The sequence below is a fragment of the Paramisgurnus dabryanus genome, chromosome 7 (assembly GCF_030506205.2).
Source record: "Paramisgurnus dabryanus chromosome 7, PD_genome_1.1, whole genome shotgun sequence".
Lineage (NCBI taxonomy): Eukaryota > Metazoa > Chordata > Actinopteri > Cypriniformes > Cobitidae > Paramisgurnus > Paramisgurnus dabryanus.
In genome coordinates, this window is record NC_133343.1 from 22618423 (window position 1) to 22629691 (window position 11269).

Consider the following 11269-nt stretch of genomic DNA (forward strand, 5'->3'; position numbering starts at 1 on the left):
GAGTCGCGTCTAGGACAACTTGGAGGTATTGTTAACTGGAAGTGCACATTAAATAGCGTGAGTTTCGTCAGATAGCGTCTACTTCAAAATGCAAAATATACGTTAGCAGCCAATGTTAATCCTTAATGATTTGGGACAAATATGATGTTATTTAATGTTAAACTTTGTGAGTGGCGCTGTGTGGCGCGATAGGGATTTGAGCAACTTCCTGAGTCACAGCTGGGCGGTGCGGACAGGCGCCACCTGGCGGCGCCGGTGTGCGTATACTCATAGAAAACAATGTGTTCAATTTTTTTAGAACGGCGCGGCACTGAGCTTCGCGGCACAACTTTTATGAATATCGAAGTCTAAATGTATTTACTTGAAATTAAAAATGCTAACCTTAGGCTACAAGCGAACTAAACCATAAGCCCTTTTCGGGAAAATGCCCTTTTTTATGAATAATGTGTGCGTGATTTTTCTAAGATCGTTTGATTTTTGTTTAATTCACACTGTCATTGATAAAGACACTTGACATATTTAAAGTTCTGCACATGCTAGGTTTTTGTCCACAGTGTCTGAAGTTTGCTAATTATCCATTATTTCTCTCCCAAGAAACCATGCACGTGCATTTTAGTTTATGACAAGATCATAAGGAGTATGCGCTGTTCTGTCATGCTGGTGAATGTTCTCAGCTTCAGCGTGGATAGTGGCAAGCTCTCTGATCTTAGCTTCAGTCCAGTTTGCCGACATTTCATGCTGTGAATGTTGATCTGAGTTTAAATTTCTTTGTCAAAGAGCTTACTTCTGGTTGTGTTGACACATGCGTCCTTACTACCACATGCCCCTCATGGCATTGTTTCTGCATCTCGTTCACACATAATGCTTTCTGTGAATGTTACGCCAATGTTACTAGATGCTCTTTATGGGAGCGATCCCAGAACATTTACCGGACTTGTTTGTGTTCACACAGACGTAGAAATTTAAACGTAGAGACGTAGAGACCAAAGTGCTGTGTGAGTGGTCACTCGACTTCAACGTAATCACCACCAAGCTTTTGAACTCTTTCAAACTTTATTAAAAACATTAAAAAACACGTTTATTGCTAAGGAAATACTCTGAAGATGAATCATTGTTAGGTATTGTGCCCATGTTGTGTTGTTTTAAAATCTTTACGCCATGTTGGACGTTTAAAGTCCCAAACAATGCCTGTCCATATAGCAACTTTTTACTGTACTAAAGACACGTACAGTAAAAGCTTTAAAAGTCATTAGTGAGGGTATAACTGGTATGTTTTGTGTCTTAAAATACAACGTGAAAATATCTTGGGCTTGTGTTAACCCAAGATTTTATTTGAATTCCATAAAAAAAACATTGACTTTAGGAGGTTGGAAGTGTCAAAATGCTAACTCACTTCCGGGTTTTGCCTACAAAAATGTCATCCCTGTGGCACTGTTACATCATTACGTCAGCCTAAAAATGTAAAATGCTATTAGCTCTTGTGATCGATTACGTCATGCTGTTCCGGTTTATGTTTAAATGAGACCTTACTATTTGTGCGTTGTGCTTACATATCATAGGCTATGGCTTCAGTTCGGAAGGTTTACGAGTTGTTTGTAATACTTTCTAAAGTTGTTTTTTATCAATTTATGCAATAAATACCCTGAGTCCACTTTTACTTGTATTACATAATAAGTTGCTGACTGCTTATCTCTAAAACGTAACTACTGTATGTTGTAATAAGATGCTAAATTCAAAGATGTATGTATAAGAATACACTCAAGTCACTGATTTATTTTTGTTAACCGAATTGTGTTCACACACTGAGCAAGGCCAAGCAAAACAAAACACTGCTTTGATAAAATCACAGTTTAACATTCCACTTAGACAAATCATTGTTCCTTCACAGGAGAGTCAGTTTTTCTGCTTCCATTACCAAAGGAAATAAGTGTTTTTCAGATGCTCAAATGGAGTCAACACACAAAAAAATCAGATGCTATAGTGATCAGATGCACTTCCCAGCTAAACAATAAGTCTGGGACATGAGCTTGGATAAACTAAATTTAGTTCGTAAATAAGAAGTCAAACCGAAAAAAAACCTGCACAGTAGCAGACACACTGAATATTGATGTTTAAAGTGGTCTAGAAAATATATCTAGAAATATGCTATTATTTATATATATATTTTCCAATTGTGTGCAGAGGGTCAACCCCACGACCTTGAGAATTTAAGCACCATGCTGATGTTGGGCTGCAGTACAGGAACCACTGACTGTCTCTCCCCTGCAAATAGCAATAACAGCGGTTTCAGTGCCAAACACAGACACCTTGACCAGTTCATATGTGTCTCCTTTAAGACAAACTACCCATTGTTGTTCAGCTCAGGTTGTTTTTTCCTGTTAAAAGGAGTGGAGGCACCACAGCTGTACCCATAGTCTTGTGATCCTCTCTATCCTTCCTTTCCTTTTCTTTACATACACACTTCTGCTTGTCTGATCAGCAGCTGTGGCCAATTCATGTACAGTAGATTACAGTATGTACTAGATCCGCAGGACACACGTGCATGTGTATTGATCTACTGCTGCTTTCACACACGCATACACGTGTTGCATATAATAATGGAGACTTCCCATTGACTTCTATTGTTCTTGAATAGAACTGCACTTTTGCCATGAAGATGCTACTTACAGTAGTCTTTTCATCTCTGTTATTCATGCACACCGCCCACACACACACAGACACGCGTTGCAACATATTTGCAATGTTCAGGAAATTATCCTATTGTTTTTGATGACCCCTTGTGCTAAACTGTCTAACAAGGGCGTAAACTCACTGCATCACAATTTCAAGTGTTTACTGACATTCACATTTATGCATTTGGCAAACGCTTTTATCCAACGTGACTTACAGTGCATTAGAATGTATAATTTTTTTTATAAAAACCCATGACCTCTTGCACTGCTAATGCAGTGCTTTACCATATAGCAGGGGTGTCCAAAGCGGTCCTGGAGGGCCGGAAGGCCTGGAGGTTCTTTATTAGAATACAACCAGAAAATACAGTTAAAAACGGTGTCAAGTATTTAGGGTAAACTCACCTTCCACTTGAGCAATAGCAGGCAACTGCAGGATCTCCTTAACTTAAATAGAATTAAATCCTAATTTTTCATTCTAATCAAATGACTTCAGGACATCAGTCTACTCAAAAAAGCTCATATGTGTTTCATAGTAAAAGAGGTCACACTAAATAGGCTACTGACCGATGCCCGAAGAAGACATTTAATTAGTTCTGAAAATTGTTTTTTTTTATGTTGTGTACATATTTTCTGTATTTTTTGTTTGTATCTTAATATAGATTGAAAAATAAATATGGACGGACATTAAAACTTCTAAAACAACAAGTCTGGTGGTGGTGGCCTAAGACTTTTGCACAGTACTGTATACAGTTCAATTTAATGTATTTGTATTAATATAATTGTCTAACATGATCAACTATAAATCATAGATGTGATGCTGACAAATATATAAAAATAGAAATTTATGTAAAACATACCCTTATACTGCAGTAAACTGTATAACTCTTAAAGGGACACCTTAACTTTTTTTGAAAAATGCTCATTTTCCAGCTCCCCTAGAGATAAACATTTTATTCTTACTGTTTTGGAACCCATTCAGCTGATCTTTGGGTGGCGCTAGCACTTTTAGCATAGCTTAGCACAATCCATTGAATCTGATTAGACCATTAGCATCGCGCTTAAAAAATAACCAAGGAGTTTTTATATGTTTCCTATTTAAAACTTGACTCTTCTGTAGTTACATCATGTCGGAAAATAGTCTTCTGCCATTAAAAGTAACCAAGGGTAGGCTACTATTTTCGGGCAGTGCGTAATATCACTACGCCTGCTGCAGCCAAGTTACATCAGCAAAGTCCTTGATTATTACGCCAGTTTGAGAGTATAGTTCCTAGCCATTTCTGCCTAGAAAATTGCAGCTTTTCATTTTCTGTCAGTCTTAGTACATGATGTAACTACAGAACAGTAAAGTTTTAAATAGGAAAAATATTGAAACTCTTTGGTTATTTTTTTTTTGCGCGATGCCAATGGTCTAATGAGATTCAATGGATTGTGCTAAGCTATGCTAAAAGTGCTAGCGCAAGACCTGGAGATCAGCTGAATGGGTTCCAAAACAGTTTAACTCTAGGGGAGCTGGAAAATGAGCATATTTTCAAAAAAGTGAAATGTCCCATTAATGTACTATACATATTGTCAAAAGTAGTCAAACACCTGGAGAATTGATGTATTTCTGTCTATTTTAAAAGTGTAATAAAAGAGGCAGAGCTGTATTCAGTTACAAATTAACCATCTGCATTGACAGGCTAAAGACACACCTTGTACAACCTTTGAACAACCTACCTTTCATTTCCTCAATGCTTGAAATGACTAACAAAAATGACAAAATGTGACGTCTAGGCTGAAAATTCGCTATTTTTACACATTCCTAATAACTTGGCAAACCAAATCTCAGGTAAGTCACCTCCGCTTTTTAATTGTATACTGACGATAGCATTCATTACTACATATGTATATATTTGCTTTATTTATATTAAGTTTATAACATGACAGGAGCATTTTAAAACCCAAAGGGTGTTCTGTTTAGCACAAATAATTGTAATAATTCTTAAAAAATATTTCCCAAAAGCATAAGGATAATATATTGCTAGTTTACTCTTTAAAGATCACACATCATGCTTTTGAACCCTCATTGTATTTTACATACTGTTGTCAACCACAACAAGCCATAATAGTAAAGGAAAGGTGGATAGTTAAATGAATCAAAACGACTGCTGGCTTTCTAGCTATGATGACCGATAACTTATTTTAACTTCCCAACATTGTCTAGACTCCAATGTGGAAGATTTGAAAAGGTAGGCCTACATCTTTCATAAAAGTTATGTTGTGTATTGAAGCAATGATGCTGTTTCAAGAACACCAAGAACTATTAAATATGAATATAAAAGTCAAACTTTAAAAGGTTTAATTTTGCTTTAAGTTCTAAAAACACAATTTACTATTCGAAGTGTATCTAACTTGCATACTTAATGCTGTTTAAACCATTTTGGTATTTTAACTAAGCGACAACAATACAAAGTCCTGGGTGTCAATGTAATCAGTAACAAACTTAATGCTAAACAACATAAGAAAAGATGGGGGAAGGGTGTGCTTGTAGTGTACACTAGATCTCAAGGAGGTCACATGAAGGACTCATTTTTGTTACATTCTGTATGCTGGGTGATTGCAAACACGCAGTGAGATTTGGGAAAGCATCTGTACATAGCATTAAAAAAAGATCAGGTGAGACTAAAGTTCACCAAGTACCAGAATAGAGTTAGCAGTCTTCTTAAGGATTCACAACCACATAGGCCTACAGTAAACCTGTGCTGTATAACCAGATCTATGGCCATGTTATTTGTACAATACAGTATTGAATGTTTATATTGCATGTTGTCTATGGTGTTCTGGTAACTTCAAGATATAGACATATCACCGTCATGCATTAGAGCAGATACCATTTGTTTAGGTCAATAGTTTAGCTCACTCAGTTATAAATAGGCAAATGTGTGCACCTTGCTTATAAAAGAACTTTTATTATGAAAGCCACCCTCTGTTTACTTTAGTTACTGTCACTATGGTTGCAGGTGTTATTTTTAACTATGGTGATAACAGTAGAATGGCTTGATTTTAAATTATGTGTTTATACAGATAGTAATGAGCCTCTACTGTACAAGTAATTATATAAACAGGACCATTTGATACATATGTATATTCAGAAACTTCCAAAGAAACCCTGCAAGTATGCTGGGACAGGGCCATGTGAAGACAGGAAGAGATAAAAGGAGCTCCTGAGGAGTGTTTACAGCCAGCCGTGCTGAAATGAATAGCAGGAGAAGCAGGGAGTGAAAGGAAGGGCCCCTATAAAAATTATTGAACCCTCTACAAAAACCAGCCCCTGAAACTAATCTTCTTTTTCCAAACATCATCGAGACAATAGCATTGACACTTACTATTGTGATTAACCTTGAGAACTAAAATATGTGCAAAGACCTCCCAGTCAATTTTTATTTTTTTAAGTTGTCATTTGAGAAAGGTTTTTTTATCCATATAGCAGCATACCCAGACCCTTGCTGCTAGTACTCATGTGATACCCATACAGACCACATACCGTACTTTAACAGTTTATGCTTATCCATACTGACCCGTACTGTGTTTTGCCACATGTTGTTTTTTGTACTGTAAGGTGTCTCTCATACATGCTGTTGTGATTTGCAGAAGGATGTATATTAATCATTGTGTTGGGTTGCTAATTCATACAGTAGGTTCCTAAAAATAAGTTCCTGCTGATAATCTTTCTTTAGAAATGTTCAGTAATCTTGATCTTACACACATTTTCCAATTAAAATATGTTGTCATGAAAGTTTACATGGAACTCTTAAAATAATTATTAAGTAATACATTGTGTTAAACTTGCTGAACTTACAGAAAAATGTACAAAAGTTATTACATGTGGAACATGTAGGTTTTAACGTGTTGATAACAATATCCTTATGTTACAATATCAAAAATAGTGTGGAATTTCAGATTTTAAAATGACATAAATAATACAAATATTAATAAGCTTGTATTTTTTAACAATTAGTTAATGCATTACCTAATAATGTACTAACAATATACGATACTTCTACAGCATTCATTAATCTTTTACTAATGTTTACTAATACAACGTTATGGTAAAGTGTTATCACTTCGTATTGTACACACACACAAACTTGGGTTGTAGCTATAGGGATACAGCTACACCCATAATCTTGTGAAATCTCACTGGATAAGTGCTGAATTCATCCTAATCCGACCCTCAAACCTAACCATAAACCCAACATTTGATGGAATATACACTTTAAATAAACTCTGGGTTCTTTTTAACCCAGGGTTGGGTCAAACGGGACATGACCAGCACGCTGGGTTGTAATTTAACCCAAGCTGGGTTGTTTCAACCCAAAATGCTGGGTTGTATAAATCCATTGATGGGTCAAATATAACAATTGTCTGGGTTTATTTCAACCCAGCTGCTGGGCTCATGCCTTTTTGACCCAACACTGGGTTTCAAATATCCCTTTTTTTAGAGTGTAGGCCGGGGGTCTTCAACCTTTTTGTGAGCCACAATGGATAAAACAATCTGGAGGGCTATTTTTTATATAGTCTACTCAAACCTGTTGATGTTATTTTATTTTACTTTATAATTGTTTAAAATGTTAAACTTTGGGCTGCTTAATGATTAATCACAACTACTTGTTTGCAGAATAAACTTTTTTTTATATATAATTATGTATAAATGTTTTATGTATAATTGTATAAATATATGTTTATACACTCACCTAAAGGATTATTAGGAACACCATACTAATACTGTGTTTGACCTCATTTCGCCTTCAGAACTGCCTTAATTCTACGTGGCATTGATTCAACAAGGTGCTGAAAGCATTCTTTAGAAATGTTGGCCCATATTGATAAGATAGCATCTTGCAGTTGATGGAGATTTGTGGGATGCACATCCACGGCATGAAGCTCCCGTTCCAACACATCCCAAAGATGCTCTGTTGGGTTGAGGTGACTGTGTGGTCCATTTTAGTACAGTGAACTCATTGTCATGTTCAAGAAACCAGTTTGAAATGATTTGAGCTTTGTGACATGGTGCATTATACTGCTGGAGGTAGCCATCAGAGGATGGGTACATGGTGGTCATATAGGGATGGACATGGTCAGAAACAAAGCTCATGTAGGCCATGACATTTAAATGACGCTCAATTGGCACTAAGGAGCTTAAAGTGTGCCAAGAAAACATCCCCCACACCATTACACCACCACCACCAGCCTGTACAGTGGTAACAAGGCATGATGGATCCATGTTCTCATTCTGTTAACGCCAGATTCTGACTTTACCATCTGAATGTCTCAACAAAAATCGAGACTCATCAGACCAGGCAACATTTTTCCAGTCTTCAACTGTCCAATTTTGGTGAGCTTGTGCAAATTGTAGCCTCCTTTTCCCTTTTTGTAGTGGAGATGAGTGGTACCCGGTGGGGTCTTCTGCTGTTGTAGCCCATCCGCCTCAAGGTTGTGCGTGTTGTGGCCTCACAAATTCTTTGCTGCATACCACGGTTGTAATGAGTGGTTATTTCAGTCAAAGTTGCTCTTCTATCAGCTTGGATCAGTTGGCCCATTCTCCTCTGACCTCTAGCATCAACAAAGCATTTTCGCCCACATGACTGGATGTTTTTCCCTTTTCACACCATTCTTTGTAAACCCTAGAAATGGTTGTGCGTGAAAATCCCAGTAACTGAGCAGACTGTGAAATACTCAGACCGGCCCGTCTCGCACCAACATCCATGCCACTATCAAAATTGCTTAAATCAACTTTCTTTCCCATTCTGACATTCAGTTTGGAGTTCAGGAGATTGTCTTGACCCGGACCACACCCCTAAATGCATTGAAGCAACTGCCATGTGATTGGTTGATTAGATAATTGCATTAATGAGAAATTGAACAAGTGTTCCTAATAATCCTTTAGGTGAGTGTAGTTGCTTATAGTGTTATGTGTAATTTTGCAATAGAATAGTGCGCAGCATAAACAAACTTCTCTCAACACTTTAGGTTAGAGCACTGATATGTCTTCTTTATTGTGCTTTCTGCAGGAACCGGGGGAAACATGGGGTCTGCTGCACACATACTGTGTGTGCTGTTGTGTTTTTGGGTCTCAGTATCATGCCTCGCACTCCAGACCGTGGGCCCGTGTATGGTCAACAGAGAGACGGTAAGGAAAAACAACACACACTCTTTGGCCTCTTTTGTTCCCTGAGCCAGAGAGTAAGTGTGGCTACATCAGGAGTATCCTGTTTGTAGGCCCTTGTTTCCTGTTTTTGGTACAGAGGTTTACCCAGTCTGTTAGTGGTTTCAAGTTTATCTCATGAGAAAATACACTTTCTTGTTTCTTGCTTAAAACCACAAAGGGACTGCTTTTATACAAAATTATATTTTTTGTGATGCAATGTTTTGTTGTGTAAGCAAACGGATAAGCTTCATGTGATAACATTGGTTGTATTAAAAATATTACGTAATAGGAATCAACTAAAGAAGGTACAAGAAAAGTTGTCACTGGGGTGATACTACATTCTTAGATTAAAAGATGTATTTAGTACAACCATTAGGCATCTCTTATATTTCTAGGAATGTACTTATTTGTTATGTATATGTATGCTTGTTTTATAACCTTGTCATATAAATATTTACTCTCTATTTAAGGCCACTTTCAACTGCAGTAAGAGACGGCTTACATCGATACCAAATCACATCTGGATGAACGTGACTGAGTTGGATCTTTCTGATAATCTCCTAGACCTGACCGATACCAACATCTTTAAGCAATTAAATCTATTCAGCAACTTGATCGCACTGAATTTATCAGGCAACTACCTCCCCCTACTGTTAAAAGATAATTTTTTCAGCCTCCCTTTTCTCAGAGTACTGGACCTTAGTAGGGGTGAGCTGACATCAGTACATGCAAGCGCTCTTGTTAGACTCCCCAGTTTAGAGATGCTCTACCTGGGGAAAAATCAAATGCAAGGCCACCTGTTAACTGCAGTTCAAGACTTGAGAAAAACAGATAGCATTGCTCAAGATGACCACAATAATGGCAAGAATACCTTTATTTTGTACCTATGTATACTGTAGTAGCATGTTACAGAAGTGCTTCTTAAAATAAGAAAACAAACTAGACTTGATTTCTAATTGAGCTATAGAAATACAAATTTTAATGTTGTCTTTTCTTTGGACAGAGGCAGAATTTTTTAAGAATGTTAACCGTGGAGCCTTCCTGCGTAAACTACTGGAACAGGACCAAGAGAACTCTTCAAATGTCACTGTAGCAACCACAACAAATGGTCAGGGTTGTATAACATACACATATTTATTTATAAAGTAATACAAATAATTATTTGTGGTTTTTGCATATGAAATACATGTAAATCTATATTTTTCAGGCCCAGCAAAAGATGATGGTTCAAAATCCTCTTCATACAGTTGGAAGGCACTCGTGGCAGTCCTGGTGTCAGCCATATCCATCTCCATTGTAATTGCATTGGTAGCCAAGTGCAAGCTTGTGCACAAGTATCTGGCAAGCTACAGACACTCCAGGCTCAATGAGGCAGATGCAACAAGCCAGTGTGACCCTACAAACTTCGGGGTGGGCTTCGCGAGTCACGGAGGCCCAGGAACCCGCGCGGCGGCATCTACTGATGAGGTTGATGAGGATGATGATGATGGGTTTATTGAAGATAACTATATTCAAGCAAGCGAGAGTGTGAGAGCTGCAAGAGCATCAGAAATGAAAGAGGATGATGATGATGATGAGGAGGATGATGATGAGGAGGATGAAATTCAATTCAGTATTGGTTAGATTCATTATATGTAATGTCATTAAATATTAATTGGTAACAACTAATTTTAACTTTCATTAAGACAAAGATTACTAAGATTAGAAGATCATGTTAATTGAATATAAATATGCAATGGACTGAAAAATTAAACTCATTCATAGTGCCATTCTGCCGAGTAGGATCCTACTCTTCAGGGAACCTTTGTGAACTTATAACTGTGGGTACATTTGCTAGTATTCCTAGTAAAAGGATTTAATTAATTTAGTATTATTTCTTTACAGATGCAATGTGATTTAATATTTTATAATGTAATGTAATTAATAATTTTGTAAATGTAATTTAGGTGATCTAACAGTTTTGGGAGGCACTATTATACATATAAGTGACTTTACACTTAACAACATATTATTTGTTATCTTTCTGAGCTTTGTATATAATGTTTATTAATGTTCTAATGATGTTATTCCAAAACGTTACTGTTTTTTAGATTAAAAAAAGTAAAATAGTTAGATTATAAAGTAAAAAGGGAAATTTGCATCTACTTAAACCGGTTGTGCACTTTTATGGCCTTTTCTACCATTTATACATATGTCTTTTTGTACGTTCACTCCATTTCTAAATTAAATGATTTAAGTGGCCAACATGTTATTCATCTTTTTGGGCACATGGCGCCGCTGTTGCAACGTTGCAATAAAGCATATGATGCAGTTTATACTTTAATGCTTGAATCGTTTATTAAATAAATGTATAATAAATCGTTTATATACTGTAATATAATAAAACCCACAAAACCAGCAGCAGCCTAAA

General features: G+C 36.7%; 1 protein-coding gene across 2 annotated transcripts; it reads left to right on the top strand.

Moving 5' to 3' along the window:
* Positions 1–4373: 4373 nt before the first annotated feature.
* On the top strand, positions 4374–11130 carry c7h1orf210 (chromosome 7 C1orf210 homolog). Of its 2 annotated transcripts, none has more exons than XM_065272649.2 (5): positions 4374–4500; positions 8723–8841; positions 9330–9720; positions 9863–9967; positions 10067–11128. In XM_065272649.2, exons 2-5 carry the CDS (start codon positions 8737–8739, stop codon positions 10480–10482), a joined length of 1017 nt encoding a protein of 338 aa, XP_065128721.1. In that variant the 5' UTR covers positions 4374–4500; positions 8723–8736; the 3' UTR covers positions 10483–11128. The 2 variants fall into 2 exon arrangements, with proteins under 2 accessions (XP_065128721.1, XP_065128722.1); XM_065272650.2 differs by lacking the exon at positions 4374–4500 and adding an exon at positions 4802–4900 and having other exon boundaries at positions 10067–11130.
* The last annotated feature ends 139 nt before the right edge of the window (positions 11131–11269 follow it).

Bases quoted from the DNA above. Each gene is read 5' to 3' on its own strand.
- c7h1orf210 (XM_065272649.2), top strand. From the start codon at position 8,737: ATGGGGTCTGCTGCACACATACTGTGTGTGCTGTTGTGTTTTTGGGTC. The intron at 8,842-9,329 runs GTAAGGAAAAAC...TCTCTATTTAAG, and splicing joins GTATGGTCAACAGAGAGACG to GCCACTTTCAACTGCAGTAA. The intron at 9,721-9,862 runs GCAAGAATACCT...TTCTTTGGACAG, and splicing joins TCAAGATGACCACAATAATG to AGGCAGAATTTTTTAAGAAT.